This window comes from Coptis chinensis, chromosome 3, assembly GCF_015680905.1.
Source record: "Coptis chinensis isolate HL-2020 chromosome 3, ASM1568090v1, whole genome shotgun sequence".
Lineage (NCBI taxonomy): Eukaryota > Viridiplantae > Streptophyta > Magnoliopsida > Ranunculales > Ranunculaceae > Coptis > Coptis chinensis.
This window is the reverse complement of record NC_141458.1, coordinates 9,771,393-9,789,935: the sequence shown is the minus strand read 5'-3', so window position 1 is coordinate 9,789,935 and position 18,543 is coordinate 9,771,393. Positions and strand designations below refer to the sequence as shown.

At 38.3% G+C, this 18,543-nt stretch overlaps 5 protein-coding genes across 5 annotated transcripts; 3 read left to right on the top strand and 2 right to left on the bottom strand.

The window, feature by feature from the left end:
* The first annotated feature begins 4,680 nt into the window (after positions 1–4,680).
* Positions 4,681–5,793, top strand: LOC147507818 (hevamine-A-like). The gene has a single exon (XM_086600475.1). The coding sequence runs from the start codon at positions 4,755–4,757 to the stop codon at positions 5,646–5,648; it is 894 nt and encodes a 297-aa protein (XP_086456601.1). The 5' UTR covers positions 4,681–4,754; the 3' UTR covers positions 5,649–5,793.
* A 3,439-nt stretch (positions 5,794–9,232) lies between these two features.
* LOC147507817 (uncharacterized) lies at positions 9,233–10,178 on the top strand. Its single transcript, XM_086600482.1, has 3 exons — positions 9,233–9,387; positions 9,544–9,744; positions 9,925–10,178. Exons 1-3 carry the CDS (start codon positions 9,322–9,324, stop codon positions 10,069–10,071), a joined length of 414 nt encoding a protein of 137 aa, XP_086456608.1. The 5' UTR covers positions 9,233–9,321; the 3' UTR covers positions 10,072–10,178.
* Positions 10,179–11,418: 1,240 nt separating this feature from the next.
* LOC147507815 (acidic endochitinase-like) lies at positions 11,419–13,160 on the top strand. The gene has a single exon (XM_086600479.1). It carries the CDS (start codon positions 11,419–11,421, stop codon positions 12,310–12,312), a length of 894 nt encoding a protein of 297 aa, XP_086456605.1. The 3' UTR covers positions 12,313–13,160.
* PDE334 (ATPase, F0 complex, subunit B/B', bacterial/chloroplast) lies at positions 12,388–13,098 on the bottom strand. The gene has a single exon (XM_086600481.1). It carries the CDS (start codon positions 13,096–13,098, stop codon positions 12,457–12,459), a length of 642 nt encoding a protein of 213 aa, XP_086456607.1. The 3' UTR covers positions 12,388–12,456.
* Positions 13,161–13,737: 577 nt separating the features above from the next.
* LOC147507814 (Ubiquitin-like superfamily protein) lies at positions 13,738–17,302 on the bottom strand. Its single transcript, XM_086600480.1, has 5 exons — positions 16,729–17,302; positions 16,532–16,631; positions 15,813–15,912; positions 14,840–14,928; positions 13,738–14,360 (listed from the first exon to the last, which is right to left on the bottom strand). Exons 1-5 carry the CDS (start codon positions 16,952–16,954, stop codon positions 14,075–14,077), a joined length of 801 nt encoding a protein of 266 aa, XP_086456606.1. The 5' UTR covers positions 16,955–17,302; the 3' UTR covers positions 13,738–14,074.
* Between the last annotated feature and the right edge of the window lie 1,241 nt (positions 17,303–18,543).

The following is an 18,543-nucleotide window of genomic DNA, read 5'->3' as shown; positions in this document are numbered from 1 at the left end:
CCTACTCCACTATATCTGTTCAATAGATCGAGAGTAGAACAATCTTTGATAAACTTAGGCACATAAGCAAGTTTTAGTTTACTTACATTTTGAGTTTCACCGTTCATTTCGTAGGTAAACTTTATCTTTTTATGATTATCATATATCCCCAGCGTTTCGCCATCCTTAGGCTTGGTTGGGACGGGGGGTGTAGTCAGGTACTCTTTGAGGGTGGAGAACGCTTGGTGGCATTGATCGTTCCATGAGAACTGCTCACCCTTTTTAAGAAGTTGCAAGAAAGGTCGGCACTTGTTTGATGTGCCCTTGATATAAATCGGTTGAGTGCCACGACCATTCCTGACAACTTCTGAATTTGCTTCTTTGTCTGGAGATCGGGCATGTCCAAGAACGCTCGGATTTGGTCTGGATTAGCTTCGATCCTTCTTTGTGATACTTGGTACTCAAGGAACTTCTTGGAGGACGCTCCAAAGAGGCACCTCTCAGGATTAAGCTTCATTCGAGTTTGGCGCAACCTAGAGAACGCTTTCTCGAGATGAGTGAGGTGGTCTTCCGCTTTCTTACTTTTGACGACCATGTCGTCGATGTATACTTTCATGGTGTCACCTAACATGTCCTGAAACATGTCAGTGATGAGACGCTGATACGTTGCGCCAGCGTTCTTAAGGCCGAAGGGGAGAACGTTGTAACAATAGATTCCTTGTTTTGTGATGAATGATGGTTTCTCTTGATCTTCTTCAGCGAGTGGGATTTGGTTGTATCCATTGTACACATCCATGAAAGAGAGGAGCTCATGGCCACATGTCTGATCTACGAGTCTGTCGATGCGAGGTAGAGGGAAGCTATCCTTTGGCGTTTCCTGATTAACGTTCGTGAAGTCGACGCAAAGACGAACTGTGCCGTTCTTTTTTGGAACTGCGACGATGTTGGCGATCCAGTCTGGATAGTCTACTTTTCTAATGAAACCGACTTGCTTAAGTTTGTCGATCATTGATGGCTTTCTGGAATCGCAGGGATAATCGGCGAGGTCGTTGATGAACTGGTCTAGCATTAGGGTTCACATTGAGTCTATGACATGTAACATTAGGATCTATTCCAGGCACATCAATATACGACCAAGCGAAAACATCTTTATTCATGGCCAAAAAGTTTATAAGCTGGGCCTTGAGTGTGGGGTCAAGGTTAGCCCCTACATATACGAACTTAGGATCATCTTCAGTTCCTAGGTTCACTCGCTCTCGGTCTGCATGTTGAGATGTTGTCTTTGACGTTGATGCTTCCTCAATTGGATTAATCTCTGGCGATACCTTGTCGATCTGAGGGAGAGTGGAACTGGCATCATGAGCTGGAGCGATCTCTATGGCGACAACAACAAGGGCTAGGGTGGCCTCTGTGGTCATGACAACAGAGTCTGGAGTGACCTTTGGAATTGGTATTGGTTGCGCAAAACATGATGGTGCGACTTCTAGGGTGCTAACTGGTGGAGCAACAACAACGAAAGCGACCTCTGGGGTCTTGACTGATGGATCGACAACAACTGATGCGACCTCTGGGGTCCTGCCTGGTGGAGCAACAATGGTTTGATTGACTTCTGGGGTTGGAACAGATGACTGGACCTTCTTCTTTGGAGCCCCAGTCTTTTTTTTGATGCCTTGGCTCGACCTCTCAACAACGTGTCTTTGGCCATTGTGTAACTGGTGGGCTCCTTCCTTGTGTGGGTATGTAAGTCAGCAGTCTTGTTCACTGAGAGGATTTGATTACAATGATAAGCCTCGAGCTGATTGCTTCGAAGCTCTATCATGCCTCTTGGGCCTGGGAAGCAGAGAACTTGATGCAACGAGGATGGTATATCTTGCATTTGATGAATCCAACGCCGCCCTAGAATAGCATTATAGGATGACTTGATGCCTAGGACGCTGAAGCGTGTATTGAAGCTGACTTTGTCTTCTCTAGACCCCACCGAAACTGGGAGGATGATGTCGCCGATTGGGTCGGCCATTGAGCCATTAAACCCGTAAAGAGGAGCAAACAGATCTATAAAGACTGACTTAGGTAAGTTCATTTCTTGAATTGTATGATAGAACAGAATGTCAAGGAAGCGTTTGACTGTCCAGTCGCTGATTTTGACATGGACGACAAGTGCATCGTTGTGAGGGAGGCAAACCTTGTTGAGGTCGGCCTCTGTGAAAATAATATCTCCTGCGTTGCAACCTAAACTTCGCAGGGCATACGCCACTTGTGAAGAAAAATGATAAACTTCTTGAAGGGTGCCGACACGCCTTCGTTTCTCTCTGGAAGATGTCACGGAATAATCTGGGAAAGTGATTATATGAATAGTTCTGGCATTGTCGCGATCTGATGAGTGTTGTCGGCATTCATGGCGAGAACGGTCACGGTCTCGGGGACGTCCTCTGCTGCGGGAGCAAACTTGAACATTGTGGTGGTCATGGCAAGGTGGGGATCTACTGCGCACTCGGCGAGCCATGAGCTTATGGTGTAAGTCGCCGTCGGCAATGTTGGTATACTATTTAATATGCCATGTTTCGATGAGATCTTGGAGGTAGTGCTTTAGCCCCCAGCATGCATCGGTCTCGTGACACTTGGCTCGGTGAAACGCGCAGTACGGTTTGTCAGGTCGGTCCACTGGTTGCCGCACATCAGGTCGGAAATATGAAGCTCGTTTGATCTTTTCTAAGATGTAACTGGGAGAGCATGTCAGGACGGCGAACTCTCGGTCATTGTTCATTTTGTTTCCCGGCTTCCGCTCTTGCTATCGGGGATGCTTTTTGGAAGCTGGGGGGTCATCTGATATTGCTGCGACCTCTTCTTCTTCTGGTAGGCCTTGACGTTTCAGGCCTTCCTGTAACTTTATATACTTGTCGACTCGAGCGTACATCTCGGATAAAGTCTCAAGGCGTTCTTTCATCAGCGATCTAGCTAGTGCCGTGTTGCACACACGGCAAGCGTTATAGAATGCCAAGGTAGCAAAAGACTCTTTCTGCCCTGCTTCCATGCACAGTAGTTCGGCTTTGAACCGACCTAGAAATTCATGAATTGTTTCGTCTTCGCCAAGTAAGAGTTGGAACATCGAATGCATATCAGCTTTTTTATGTCTATTATGCACGTACTGGCTAGCAAATGAATCGGTAAGTTGCTCAAAGGTCTTTATCGAGTCTTGCTCAAGTGAGAAAAAACAATCAAGTGCACCATCTTTGAGATTGGCGGGGAACAAACGACAGTGGAGGTAATCGAACTCTAGTGCACTATATAGTACCAAGCTTTGAATATAACGAGCCACGTGTTAACCAGGGAACGTGCTACCATCGTACATCGAAAAACGTGGCTGAACGAAATCCTGAGGAGAGGGTTTATTTAGTACCTCCGTAGTGAATGGCGATACGCGGTACGTCTTGAGCATTTTCTAGACGATCTGAGTTGCATCTTTTCTTACTGCACTTTGGCCGATTCTTTGCGATAGTTCGTTAATCTGCTGATTAACTTCATTGATGTCGTTCTCAACGACGTTCCCAGCTTGTTGTTGTTGTGTGTCTACTTGTGTGCGAATAGCAGTGTTTTCCTGCCGGAGCAAGAAAATGCTCTCATTTGTTAAACCTAGCTGGTTTGCGAGGCTTTGAACTTGAGCTTCGAGGCTTGCCATGCTTTGTGGGCTTGAGATTTTTGGTTTTTGATTTGTGTGAAAGTGGTTTCTCAAGTAATCAAGACCACAGACGGCGTCAATGTAAAGGCGTGTTTTTCCTTCACATATATAGGAGGAAGAAGAAGGGGTTTGGATTTGGGAAGACCGAGTTCACTAAGGAGCGAGCTGCCTACGTATCTTCTCTCGATTCTAGGGGAGAGAAGAATCAGGTCTCACATAGTTCATGTAGGTGGTATTTATAGGCATAAGAGAGTATTGATCTTCGAGACACGTGTACTCTCTTGTACATATGTAGGGTGGAGATTATGAATGTGTGTTAGGTTGGTTCTGGTAGGAATGCGGTGATCATTGGGAGTGGGTGCAGTAGTTCATATTTCCCGGTAATTAGAAGTACAGGTAAGGCTTTGGTAATGATTATCCTTGGATTAGGGAAAGTGTCTTTATTTGAAGCGTTCTGCGCTAGGTCGTTTAGTCATCTTGGAGCGTTCTTAAGCGAGCTGAAGTGTATCACCTACATGAAGCGAGTTGCTCGCAAGTCGATCTTGGATGACGATGTCCTGAGTTCGTTACAATCTCTACTTATGTTTAACGCGTGATTAATATTCTTTAATGAGAATATTACTCCCTTATACCAAGCATAGCCTTTTTGTCATGGAACAATTTTGTATTGCTAATAAAAACACAAGAGGGACATGGATTTAGAGAGCATATTATTTCATTATATAGTCTGTACCAATCAGTTATATAGACCTTAATGTTGGAGACATAAATTAAAGACATAGCAATACTCATATCATATTGGTGTGAAATCAAGTCGATCTTTTAACAAAATAATGCAATGAACATCGTCCACGTTGGTTTTAGATAGATTATCAACTATTCTTTGTCACTAACTTGCGGATTTTAGAGGAACAATTTGACGAAAACGCTACAGCAATTATTTTTTTCGTTAGATTAAGATGGAGTCGCCATCTCAAATGAATGCTTCTGCTATATATAAAAGAATGCTTTCCAGGCATAGGGACTCATCAACACATTTAGTTCCACCAAAATCGTTAGAGATACTAGGATACTTGCTTCACTAAGAATTTGTATTATAATGGCAATTGGGAAACCAACTCTCTGGCTACTAATTTCCTTAGTGTTTGCGTTGGTCTTGAACGCAAATGGTGGAGGGATTGCTATTTACTGGGGTCAAAATGGAAATGAGGGCACTTTGGCAGAAACTTGTGGAACAGGGAACTATGACTTTGTTAACTTAGCTTTCCTTGCCTCATTTGGCAATGGTCAGACTCCAATGATCAACTTGGCTGGCCACTGTGATCCATATTCTAATGGTTGCACTGGCTTAAGTGAAGACATTCATGCATGTCAAAGAAAAGGTATTAAGGTGATTCTTTCCATTGGAGGTGCTGCTGGAAGCTACTCTCTTGCATCCGCTGACGATGCAAGACAAGTTGCGACATACTTGTGGAACAACTATTTGGGCGGACACTCTTCTTCTCGCCCACTTGGAAATGCCGTTTTAGATGGAATTGATTTTGACATCGAAGGAGGTTCAAGCGAACACTGGGATGACCTTGCAAGGTACCTCTCAGGGTATAGCAAGAAAGGCAAGAAGGTGTACTTGACAGCTGCACCACAATGTCCATTCCCTGATGCATGGGTAGGGGGTGCACTAAAAACCGGTCTCTTTGATATTGTTTGGGTACAATTCTATAACAATCCTCCTTGCCAGTATGCTTCAGGAAGTATTGCTGGTCTTGAAGATTCATGGAAACAATGGACCTCATCCATCCCTGCCACTCAAATTTTTCTCGGACTACCTGCAGCTCCAGATGCAGCTGGCAGTGGTTTCATTCCAAGTGGCGATCTCAACTCCAAAGTACTTCCTGCAATCAAGGGTTCTCACAAGTACGGAGGCGTAATGTTATGGTCTAAGTACTATGATGATCAAAGTGGGTATAGTGCAGCTATCAAGAATCATGTCTGATCCATAGTATCATGTGGTCTTAAATACATATATCAGGTCCAATAAGTTTTCTCTTAATCCCGCATATGTTTATCTACCCATGCAATTTCTGAAAACCATATCGATCTAAGTTGTAACTATTTGCAAATGAAATTTCATTTCCTGATTTTCCTCCCCAGTTACTTCAATTGAGCAGAGTTTGTAACAACGAAAAAGTAATTATATCGAGTACGAGGATCTGCAAAAGGAAAAAATTTATAATAATGTTGCAAATAACAAACTAATGTAGTGATGTTAAATACTCGTATGCAACAAAATTGAATACGAGATCCCCTGAATTCCATTCTTATAAGTTAGCCATTTTTTTTGTCACAAGGTGAACACTGTTTTGGAACTTGTATTGAATCGTTCCCTCATTTATTTTTATTTTTATTTTTGTCAGTGGATTTTGGTTTTGGTCGGATTTTATATATATCCGATCTTAGAAGTACATATTTATTTTAAGTTAAAATAAGTATGTAAGTAAAACTTTATCTAGACAATCAATTCAAACATAATATTTTGTGGATATGATATATTAACCATAAAAATCATCTCTACAAAATTTTAACTCATTTAGAAACTTCTAACCTAGATAAAATATGATTGCAAAAACTCGACATTTCTAGACCGTTAGATTTCTTCTTAAAAATAACATCAATTTTTGTCTATTTTAGAACTTTATGGTGAATATCCACAAAAAATTACATTTGAATTTATTTTCTAAGTGGAGTTTTAGTTACGTACTTATTTTAACTTAAAATAAGTATGTATTTTTAAGATCGGCCCGATTTTATATATATATATATAGGTTGGCTCTTAAGTGGACTCTGAACTACAGATTTTGAACGACTCACACTCAAAAAGAAATGTCACGTGAGGAAAGAAACTGAAAAAACCTATGCGGCACTAAAAAAGAAAGAATATAGTAAAAAAAAAATGGAAATAAACCCCCAATATTCTATCTTTTCTCTCACCACTCTCTCTCTCTCTTCTAGTTCTTTCTTTCCGTTTTCTCTCGTCTCTCCTGTCTTGCTCCATATTAACAAAACCAGAAAGAAAGTTTTGCCCTTTATAACGTGTCTCTCTCGTGATTGTTTATTTTTACCAAACAAAATTGACATGAAATACGAAATAATGGTGTTTGATGTTGATAGGTGGATATATTAGACTGTGAAAATTCGAAAGAATTGAGCGTGTTTTGAGGATTTATAGATGGTGGTGGTCACTTAGAGGCGTTTGGGGTGTCATTTCTACAAAGAAAATTCGATTGGTTCAAGTACCTCAAAGTAGTTGAGCTAGTTCACTAATGGCAATTTGTTGCTCATGATTTATTGGATGACTTCGATTTGTTAGTTTCGTTGGGTTTGGTTTGCCTAAACTTGGAATTATTGAGACTGAAAATAATATAGTTGGCTTGAAGAATTAGCGCCAACGCTCAAGCAAAAGAGCTAAGTGCAAAGAATCAATCAAGACCTTTAATACCTTATTTAATGAAGCCTCACTCAATTATTTACCAAGCACAAAACTCCACGCAGTGAACCAAGCAGAAAACTTCAAGTAGGCAGCGAACCAATTGCAATATCAAAAAAGAAAAAGAGATTCCTCTACAACTACAACTATTTAGTAACAAAACGGTCGCACACAATAGCAACAAAATAAAGAAGAAAACGCCGGTGATGGTGGCTGGAGAAAACAAGAGTATACATCGGAGTTGCGGCGCGGCAAACAACCACGATGATTGAATTTGAAAATTTGAAGAGAAGAACAATGGCAGCGACTGAATAAAAGAATGCAGTGGCTGCTAAAGTAGATTCAATAACTCAATTAGAGTTTACCAAAACTTATACTTTGCTCCATAAAATACCATCAGATCTTGTTACTTTTCACTAATCTAAAATCAACACTAACTGATGTTGGAGCTGACATAATAATAAAAAGATTCACATATTAATGCTTTAAAATTTATTTAGTTGATCATTTTTTAGTTCTGGACAGTATTGAGGCATTGCGCAAGCGCAATATATTCATATGACACTACCACCTTTTGTATCTCTAAATGGTATCGAGCGCAATTTAAATTTTGTTTCTTTTCTTTTTATTTTGAATATAGAGTTGTTAATATGAAGAGGAAAGAGAACCAGATAGAGAAAGACATAATAGAGAATATTAAGGACTAGGGAGAAAGAGAAAATAAGAGGTTAGTTATTTCCTTTTATTTCCCTATTTTTATTGCGTGGGTTTCTAAGTTTCTTTCCCATGTGAGATTCATTTTTTTTGTCAAGTCCGTTTAAGGACGTCATTCACAAAGCCGAGTTATATATATATATATATATATATATATATATATATATATATATATATATATAAATTTCTCCTAAAAGGACCTTAAATAAGGACCAAGTCTAAAACACCCACAACTTCACCTACAAAATGATTTAAATCCTAATCTTTTGTACATATGATCTACTAACCATAAAGAACATCTCTACAAAAATTCAACTCGTTTGATATCCTCTAACTTAGATAAAATTGTTTTCCACTTTTGAATATATATATATAAAAGGTCCGTAAAATGTCTAGTTTTTGCATTCATCTTTTCTTGGTGTTAAAAATTGTCAAACGAGTTGAATTTTTGTAGAGATGTTTTTATAGTTAGCAATCATATCTTAACAAAAAAGATTAGGGTTTAAATCATTTTTGTAGGTGAAGTTGTAGGTATTTTAGATTTGGTACTTATTTATATATATATATATATATATATATATATATATATATATATATATATATATATATATATATCTTTTGATAATTATTCCCACGTGATATATACTTGTTTAATGGGTTAATCCTCACTCTATTAACCCTTAAATTAAGGTTAATCAGGTATCGAACTCGTCTAGTATCGGTATCATGATATTCTAGATGGTAAAAAAATTCAAGATATTGTGTGGTTTGGAATGATTAAACTTGAATTTAAAAATTCAACGATGACTAGAAAAGAGGTTTATAATCACAACTTCAAGGATTAACTCAAAGAAAATTATATTCCTAGACATTTTTTCCATAAATGGTATAAGCTGGCAGCAAACGGGACAATATCAGAATTCTCTGTTATTTCAGATTTCCCATTTGAACTGGAATATTAGATAAAATGGTCAGTTGTGCTTATTATGTAATTCCGTTTACCATGACTCAACAAATGGTTATGTTTCTCATAAAATATCCCTTTTAATTGGCCCTTGGAACATGTTATAATCGAATTTAAATGAAAATAGGTTCATATCAACGTCTGCCTTCGCTGCATCTGTGCAATCTATAGACAGAAATAATGGACTAAGAAATCTTCATCTTGTCCACTTGAAATCAGGAGTTATATTCGTTCTTTTTATTGTTTACCACCACAATTCGACAGCATGTGTTCATAGCCCAAGTCACAGGGAACAGTTATTCTACAAACCTACGCTATCATGCCACATGTCCGTATGAATTGTCTTAACTTTATACACGTGGCGTAAAGAGGATACCTCTAAAAAGGTATATATATATACCCTTGAAAAGGAGCAACTCAATCCATCAAAGTTATAAGAAGCTTCAAGTCTCTATCTCTATCTCTAACTACAGATTGTTTTTGTTGTTCAAAGAAGGTAAGGAAATGGCAAGCAATAACACTAGTCAGAATATCAGCAACAAGGCTGGAGAAGTCACTGGTCAAGCTCAGGTGATATCGTATAATGCTTCTTTTCAATAATGTATACTGTATAGAATGTACATGAATTCATATATTCAATGCTGAGATGCAGAAGTCGTGTTGAGAAGATTTTCTCATTGTTTCCAGGTATCTAAAACTCTTGTCAGTTTCTTTGTTTATGTATAGGCCAAGAAGGATGATGTGATGAATAAGGCTTCTAATGCTGCCCAGTCGGCCAAGGATTGTGCTAATGAGAAGGCTTCTAATACTGCTGATGCCGCCCAGTCTGCCAAGAGTTCTGCTCAAGACAAGGCTTCTAATGCGGCCCAGTCAGCCAAGGATTCTGCTAATGAGACTAAGGACCAAGCTGGGGGCATCCTCCAACAGGTACATTAATCTACAATTAGTCAATTACGACGTTGTAATGGCTAGGCTTGCACAAGAACTTTGGTTTACCATTTTCTTAACATGGTATTCAAGTGCTTCTAGATATAGTACATTATCAACGATTGTCCTCACAAGAAGATTATGTTATTGATTTCCATTACAACACTTGTATTATTCTAGACTGGAGAACAAGTGAGGAGCATGGCTCAAGGAGCTGGAGAGCAAGTGAAGAGCATGGCAACCGGAGCTGCTGATGCAGTCAAGAACACTTTAGGCATGAACCAGAACACTACTACTTCCAACAACAACCCCCTGTCTAAGAATTGAGATGTTAAGATGGTTTTATTCGTTTTGGTTTTGATGTTTTCCGGATATCCATACCGGAGTTTTGTCATTTTAGACTTTTCATCAATAATAAAACTCCATTCACTCTACAATATTTCTTTCTAATTAGTATGTCTCTTGTATGCCTTTTCAGCTAAATAACACCGCACCACAACTAACTAACTCAAAACTTCTTCAGCAAAATTTCTTGTTTCATACTCAATTACGGAGCCTACCTAGACAGTAATATAATGTTGGTGGAGAATGAGGGTGAATTTGGGGGAAAATAGGCTGTGACAGTGACGATGAAGAAATAAAGTTTATGAATGATTGGAATTTGGCCTTTAAGTAGTTTGTTAAGTGCGTACTTCCGAAAAAATAAAATAAAACAATATGTAACTCATGAGAACAGAAGGAACAAAGAAAAAATGCCTAATATGAAAAATTAAAATAGAAAAGAAAAAAGAAAAAAGGGAAACAAATAGTAAAAAGAAGATATTACAGTGCTAGGAGTGTGTAACAGGCAATTGAATATTTAGGATAATTTGGTTTTACTTTATCAGAGTGCTCCAAATAAAACCAAAATCGTTTTCTTTACTCCCTCTGTAGTTTGAAGTTTGAACCTTAATATAGTTTACAGCATTAAACTATTATGTAAGTCGCAAAACAAAGTTTCACTTGGTAATTATCAGGCTGGAGATTTTTTTTTAACACTTGCCTGCTTACTGAGCATGACGCCCATTTTTTTCCTGAAACTTGACCATTCCTACTCAGAACGAGAGAGGAACTATGATAAAAAAGAACACCCTAGGGACCACCCAAAAATATTCACTATCACTCACAGGATATATATCCTCAACTATCCAACAAAATCAAAGGGATGAGATTTGTTCAATTGCAGCATAGATATCCAGAAATTGAGAACAAAAATATTTAATAATTTCATCTCTTTCTTTTGGAATGAAAATGGACCATGCAATAAGACCATGCATAAGAAGAGTAAAACACACAGTGAAGACATGGTAGAGTTCATATAATCATATCATATTGCCATATTGAATGGTCTATTAAAATCAAACGTCGTGTCGTGGGTACAAATTTATGTAGTAATCATTCTTTGTAATTAACATAAAGACACTAGAGAGAAATGTGACCAAAACGCCACTCTCAGTTATGATTGCTCTAATGATAATAATAATAATAAGGATTAAATAAAGGGGTCACTATCTAAAGGGAATTCTTCTATAAAAAGAGGCTTGTCATGGCTTCTTAAGCATAGAAACTTTAACAACTGCCCTTGTTCTATATCCACTACATAGACAAAGGGGACAAGTACAGAATTAGCCTAGCATGGCATCTGTGAAACCGACTTTCTGGCTACTATTTTCCCTCATGTTTGCATCCATCATAACCAGTCACGGTGGAGGAATTGCAATTTACTGGGGTCAAAATGGGAATGAGGGTACTCTGGCAGAAACTTGTGGAACAGGGAACTATGACTTTGTTATTTTAGCTTTCCTCGCCACATTTGGTAATGGTCAGACTCCAATGATCAACTTGGCTGGCCACTGTGATCCATATTCTAATGGGTGCACTGGCTTGAGTGATGACATTCATACATGTCAAAGCAAAGGCATTAAGGTGATACTTTCTATAGGTGGTGGTGCTGGAAGTTACTACCTTGCATCAGCAGAGGATGCTAGGCAGGTAGCAACTTACTTGTGGAACAATTACTTAGGAGGGCATTCATCGTCTCGCCCACTTGGCGATGCAGTTTTGGATGGAGTTGATTTTGACATCGAAGGAGGTACACCCCTGCATTGGGATGACCTTGCCAGGTACCTCTCAGGTTACAGCAAGAAAGGCAAGAAGGTGTACCTAACAGCTGCACCACAATGCCCATTTCCTGATGCATGGGTTGGAGGTGCTCTGAACACGGGTCTGTTTGACTACGTGTGGGTTCAATTCTACAACAATCCCCCTTGCCAGTATGCTTCAGGAAGTATCAGTGACCTTGAAGCAGCATGGAAGCAATGGACCTCATCCATCCCTGCCACCCAAATTTTTCTAGGATTACCAGCAGCTCCAGATGCAGCTGGCAGTGGCTTCATTCCTACCACCGATCTCACTTCCGACGTGCTTCCTGCAATCAAAGGTTCTGACAAGTATGGAGGAATAATGTTATGGTCTAAATACTATGATGATCAAACCGGATACAGTGCAGCTGTCAAGAAGGACGTCTGAGAGTCTGAGTAATAGTTTCATATGGTCTTATGTATGTGAATGTATATAATTCCTCGTCTATGAATAAATTTAGTGTTGAAAAGAAAAACATAGAATAAATTGACAAAAGACCAGAAATATAATTATTACATTATTAAAACATTATTAAATGGGAAGAACCTTGTTAACAATATCTTGACTAAGAGCAGAAATTTGAGAATCAAGAGACTTAATAGTCTCCTCCTTTGAGTCTTCCAATTTAGCTAAAGCTTCAGCCAGCTCAGCTTCAACTTTCTTTCTACCTTGAGCCAGCTTGGCTTCAACTTCAACACTAGTCTCTTTCTTCATTTGATTCAAAGCCGCTGAAATCTCGGCTCGGGCAGCTCTCATTATCGCTGTAGCTTCATCTTCAAGTTGTTTAACTTCAGATGACGTGTCTTTCACACTGTTTAGGCTCTCTTTTATAGATGCATCTCTTTCATCCATAAATTTACCTAATGGGGAATAGTATATTTTGTCTAATGCAAACATTAGGAATAGAAACTCTGCCATTATTAATGGGAGTGTTAAGTTGAAATCAAATAATGCTGCTTTTTCAATTTCTGCTGCTAGTGATGGTAAGGGCGTTGTTGTTGCTGCTAGTAGTGCTGCTGCTGCCATTGTGCCACTTGATTTGAGGGAATTCAAGGAAATAATTGTGATTTTGGGACATTTGAGGATTGGGAGTTGGAATTTTGGTGTTTTTGGGATGGATGGTGAGGAGATTGGGATTAGGGTTTTGGTTGAAGCCATGATCATGTTTGCCATTGTTTTGTTAGATCAATCAGTTTTATTTTGAATTTTTGATTGACCTCAAAATGATATCTTGTGATTCTGGTTGTTTCAGTGTTTGGTTTTGTGATGGGAAATTTTTGTGGATTTTTGTTATGTGGAGTGGATGAAATGGGCTATCTCATTGTGTACCACACAAATTTACCAATGTCTTGTTGAAAAATTTTATGTAGATTATTATTAAATCAGGGAAAGTCGCGATAATTATAATTGTTGTGGGCATTTAGAAAAATTAAAGCAGCCTCATAGATCAATGCTTGGAGTCTTGGACCAATTTTATAATTTCTTTAGATTTGGGGAAGAGTAAAAGTACTGCTTCAGTAGTTACCAAATTTGTTGGAAGGCACAACGGCTCTTTTGAGCTCATAAAAATTTAAATTGGGTATCAGGATGTCAAATGCATTTTGTAAGCTGTCAGGGTTTCTAAATCAGTTAGTAGGTATTTTGCACTTTGATAACACTCAAAATATAACAAGACAAAGATCTCGCCAGTATTCTATGCATCTGAATAACAAACTGCTCTTAACTGCCATTAGTTAAAACAAACTGAGATTGCTACTTTCTAAAGGAGCTAATTAACTGAAAGATTTTGAACTGAAATGAAGAGCGATGGCATCCACGAACATTCCTGTATTTACTCCGTTGCAGAAAGTACGGGTTCATAAAAAGAACCACCACTAATAACAATCAGAGGTAGCAAAAACTAGTAAGACTACAACTAATCCTGGGGCTAACAGCATCCCATCAGGATGCGGTCTCCAAAGCACGTTGATGAAGTTGTATCACTGTATGTTTCTCAAAGCTGAAACACACTATAAAAGCATGTGGAAACTTAAAAAAACCAGAACCTCGAATATCGACGTGGCTCAACTTCTGACTGCACATATTAGTGAGCAAGGAGATGCTATATCCATCAACTCTCTATGATTCCTTCTGATTGTAGGCCTGAGTTTTATAACCGTGTAAGTGTTATCTTCGATCCCAATTTTAAAAATTGCCCGGAAAACCTTGAAGGTCGGAGCTCGCCTTCCGATTTTGTTCTCCCAACAAACCACAGTGTGGAGTACGAGAGCCACCCTTTCAAGAAGTGAGCTAGTTTAAATTCCGGATTGCCAATGAAATCTTGATCCCCTCCAGCATTGTAGTCAAAGTATTTGCTTTCTTCATCATGTTGATCACCACCAACATAACCATCGTCATTCTCTTCTTTTTCACTGATATCGGAACCTGACAAAGGCCTATTGACACAAAAAATCAATGGCAGGAATAGCCATAAAACTGTGTATCAGAGTATAGCCAGAGACAACATGGCACACATGCCAGGGCTCCACTTAAATAATCAATGTGCCAAAAAACTAATCTTTTCAGTCAAAAGATAATGTCAACATCTCTCAAGATGCCACATAAAGGGGTTAGGGAGCTAGGTAATCCAATTTTGGGTGATTTGAACAAAAATCTGCAAGGTGTGGTCCAGTGATCCAACAGAGAAAGAGTGCTGCCCAAGATTATGAAAGAGCCAAATAGTGTGTATTGGTGTAAACTGTTATAAATTTTCAAAATAATAAAGGATATGATGGGGAGATTTTACTTTTATGTGGTAGACTTACCCCAACTAGGGTGGGCCAGGTTGGTCTAGGGTGCAAGCCAAAATCACTTAATCGTGATCATGCATACTCTACAACCGGCAATCCATATACAATGTAGAAAGAGAACTTACAATGGTTGCTCTTTGCATGTGGCGTTCTCCCTTCTTGATCTTCTCTTTACCAAATTGTAGTTGATTGACAAATGCCGAATAAAATGAAGCTGCATGCAAGAGCAAAAAAAAGTTATTAGCACCCACAAGGGCTAGGCAGTAGCCATGCAGATGCAACTATGTCCCTAGTGTACAGGTCTCAAAATTCATTCGAGCAAATTTTACATCTTAAAGAAACATGAACAAGTCCATCAATGAAATGGAGGAAGAACATTAACAACAACAGGTGGAAGAAGCATACATATATGTTTATCAACTAACCAAGAGAAAACTTCCACAGTTACAAAGTTCTTAGTCACAAACTAACTACAAAACAGATAAAAAAAAATAACAAGCTAGTTCTTTTCATCTGCCACAAAATTTCGTTTCTAGGGACATAATACCACACACACCGAAGAAGAAAAAATCCTGCTGACGTCGATATTTTTTCAAATTATCTTGACCACATATTTGACAGGGTTACAGATGTTAGAATAAGCTGATGTTTTGTGAGGACGATTAACATGGTGGGAAAGGCATCCTAAAGGGACATGAGTCGTGAAACATATTTAACAATACTCTCTAATATGTTAAAATCACGTTAAATAGCTGCGTTGATTGCAGAGGTTATACATCGACAATAATACAGCTGAACAGAAAGAAGACCTTCTGTTGCTTATACTAGTTGGTCCCTAAATGCTAATGATTCACGAGCAAAAGATAAAAATAGTTTGCTAATGATTTATATTAAATAGCCGTGTTGATTGCAGAGGTTATAGTTATAGCGTTATACATCGACAGATCGACAATAATACAGCTTAACAGAAAGCAGAAGTTCTGCTGCTATGCTAATTGGTCCCTAAATGCTTCCATAAGGAAAAAATAAAAAGAGTGCGCTAAGAACTTCAATAGTGAATGACTGATAGCCCAAAAATGAAAGATAAAATAAACAGACCTGGTCACCATCCTTGATTCCAAAGATTTTGACACAATCCTTGTCATTAGTAAGTTTTTGACCTTCATAACATAAGCAGAAATGGCCCCACACATGCGACCTGCATACCGAGATTCAATATTAGCTAATACTGTTTCAATAACTTTAAATAAAACACAAAAAAAAATTATCATTTCCAATATCATAAGAAAACCTTCCACTTGGAGAAAACCCAATATTTTAAGTACAGCATTAAGAGTCTGTCTCCGGTATGAAGCTTCTGAATTGGCAAAGCCCAAACATTTTCATACTTGATAGCAATATTATTTACAAAACCTTTTTCTATATCATGCTATGGATTGTTCTACAAAGCAACCTATGATATGCTTCAAACATGTACCAATAGGATATATATACTTCTAGCTATATATTTGTGAAGAAAAACTTTTTATTGGAATAAGAAGACACAAAATTTTAAAAATTGAAACCAAAATCACGAAGTAATACAAGAGCAGTACGTGTTAATGCCTAAAATGCTGTCCTGATTGTGCCTCTTTTTTGTAAAGGACCATGCAAGTATGCAACAATGAAACATAGACAATGTAGCAATCGGCCAATCGGGTATTTTCCAAACAATATCATCAACAAACTCATCATTTCTCATTTTATCATATTGTCTAGAACTTAAATGTACTACATTCATCAAAATCAAACTTATATAAGAGAAAATCACATCATACCATGATATATCCCCTTCACCATCTTTTGGTGATTGCATAAAAACATCCTCCACAGCTTCTTTAAGCTCCCCAACCGTCACATTTCCCGCAATTTGAACATCTACAACAATAAAAACCAAAACCAAAACACCCTATTACTTCTAAACCAAAAACAAAACAAAATAACAAACACACAAAAATCCCAAAAAAAAACATACCAAATGAAGAACCATCTAATTTAAGAATATTGAGCTTGATAATCTGAGGTGGTAACTTGTGATAAGAAAAACTCAGCCTAGAAAGCCCTCCTCCACCTCCACCTCCATCACTGAATGGATTAAAAGGGTATGAACAGCTTCTTCTTCTTTCAAGAGAAGCACACCTTGGGCTATCAAAACCATCTTCAACATCAACAACAACCTCTCTACTTATGCCAACTGGCATAGTAGAAATTTGTTCTAATAAGTTTCAACACTTGAGAACAAAATGAAGTCTTTAATGACTTGAATGGGTGAAAATAAAGCTTGGGTTTTATAGGTGGGGTGTAAAGATAGATTCTTTGATTCACAGAAGGAAGAAAAGGAAGAAGAAAGGAATGTTTTTTTTTTTTTTTTTTTTTTTACTGTTGGGTGTTTTTGTCAGTTGGATGGTAAGGCATGAAAAGTGGGGAAACAGTTATTGGGAAGCTGCTTTGTTTAATTCTTTTCCTGCTTTTTGTTTTTTTGTCAGGGACATTATTTTCAGTCATAGATATTAGATAGTCAAAATGTCAAATAGAAATATAGAATTGAGTTCTCATTTTAGATATTCTATATTTGAGTTTTAGAATTGAGTCAAAATGTCAAAATGTCATAGATATTCTATATTTGAGTTGCACAGGGGTGCTTCTCATATGGTCGGGTGAAAATGACAAGTTGCAAAAGCCATTTTATTTGATACAGGATATTCTCGAGGTGACTAGGTGAACCATCAACAATGAACACAAAATATTGTGAAAAAAAAAAATCGGTTTTATATTTTGGTTTTTAAGAATATGACTCCGAGATTCACATCCGGTCCAGGGCTGGTAGAGCTTCAATATTGATGCACGACTCATATTTGCAACGTGAACATGAATGGTATTCGAGTGAAACCAATTAGTATGTTGAGAGTTGAGACAACCAGGTTCAGCTCTTGCGAGCCGAAAATGAGTTCGAGTCCTGAACCGAGGCAAACAGCCTAGATGACAAGATGTTTTCCAAGAAATGAAGTGTCACGACAAAGAGTACAAGGAGTGATTGTTTTGAACTTGTGATGTGAGAAATGGGATGAATGCTAGTTGCAATTGGCATCTGAGTGGTAGACTTAGGAGGAGTTACTGGCAAAGCCCAAATGGAGCGTAACCACTGAAAAAGGCCCCCTCAAAAGCACTCGCGTTGCTCGCCAATGTCATCACATTGCTGCTGCTTCTCGATCCACTTTCAAGTAGTTTTCTCAGTTTTCTGCACCTGCCCTTCTGTTCATATTTGTTCTCTTTGTTTCTCTTTGTTCTTGTTTTGTCATATACAAGCACTTAGCTGATGCTACAGTTACCTAGATTTAATCATAAACCTCTTTGTGGGAAACCTATCGGGATTGTGTTCTCAAGTGGAGACGTTAGTACTCCTCCGAAAATTGGTAATACTAAATTATTTGTCAGAAGTTTGATTCTTCAATGGGGACCAGTGACTTGAGGGATATGTGTCCTGAAGTCGGTAAAATCTTATAATACAAGGTTACAACTGATCGCAAAGGGCGTTCAAAAAAGCACAAAGGGATATTAAATAATTAAAATGCCTAATATGCATCCTTTGACTGATTGGGATGAGTTCTCTGCCGCTTCTTTTGCGTCCAAACAAGAGAGGTTGGAAGCATCTAAATTAAGGAAACTTGTTCGAGTAAGGAATTTGTCTGATAAGGTTAACATTTGTTTCTTCAAAAAGTTTTTCAAAAGGAGTGGTGACATTGAATGTGCATGGGTTGTGAGGGATTGCCGAGGAGTTCACAATGTGTTG

Bases quoted from the DNA above. Each gene is read 5' to 3' on its own strand.
- LOC147507818 (XM_086600475.1), top strand. From the start codon at position 4,755: ATGGCAATTGGGAAACCAACTCTCTGGCTACTAATTTCCTTAGTGTTT.
- PDE334 (XM_086600481.1), bottom strand. From the start codon at position 13,098: ATGGCAAACATGATCATGGCTTCAACCAAAACCCTAATCCCAATCTCC.
- LOC147507817 (XM_086600482.1), top strand. From the start codon at position 9,322: ATGGCAAGCAATAACACTAGTCAGAATATCAGCAACAAGGCTGGAGAA. The intron at 9,388-9,543 runs GTGATATCGTAT...GTTTATGTATAG, and splicing joins AAGTCACTGGTCAAGCTCAG to GCCAAGAAGGATGATGTGAT. The intron at 9,745-9,924 runs GTACATTAATCT...GTATTATTCTAG, and splicing joins CTGGGGGCATCCTCCAACAG to ACTGGAGAACAAGTGAGGAG.
- LOC147507815 (XM_086600479.1), top strand. From the start codon at position 11,419: ATGGCATCTGTGAAACCGACTTTCTGGCTACTATTTTCCCTCATGTTT.
- LOC147507814 (XM_086600480.1), bottom strand. From the start codon at position 16,954: ATGCCAGTTGGCATAAGTAGAGAGGTTGTTGTTGATGTTGAAGATGGT. The intron at 14,929-15,812 runs GTCTGTTTATTT...TCTTGCATGCAG, and splicing joins GAATCAAGGATGGTGACCAG to CTTCATTTTATTCGGCATTT. The intron at 14,361-14,839 runs GTAAGTTCTCTT...TTGTGTCAATAG, and splicing joins ACATGCAAAGAGCAACCATT to GCCTTTGTCAGGTTCCGATA.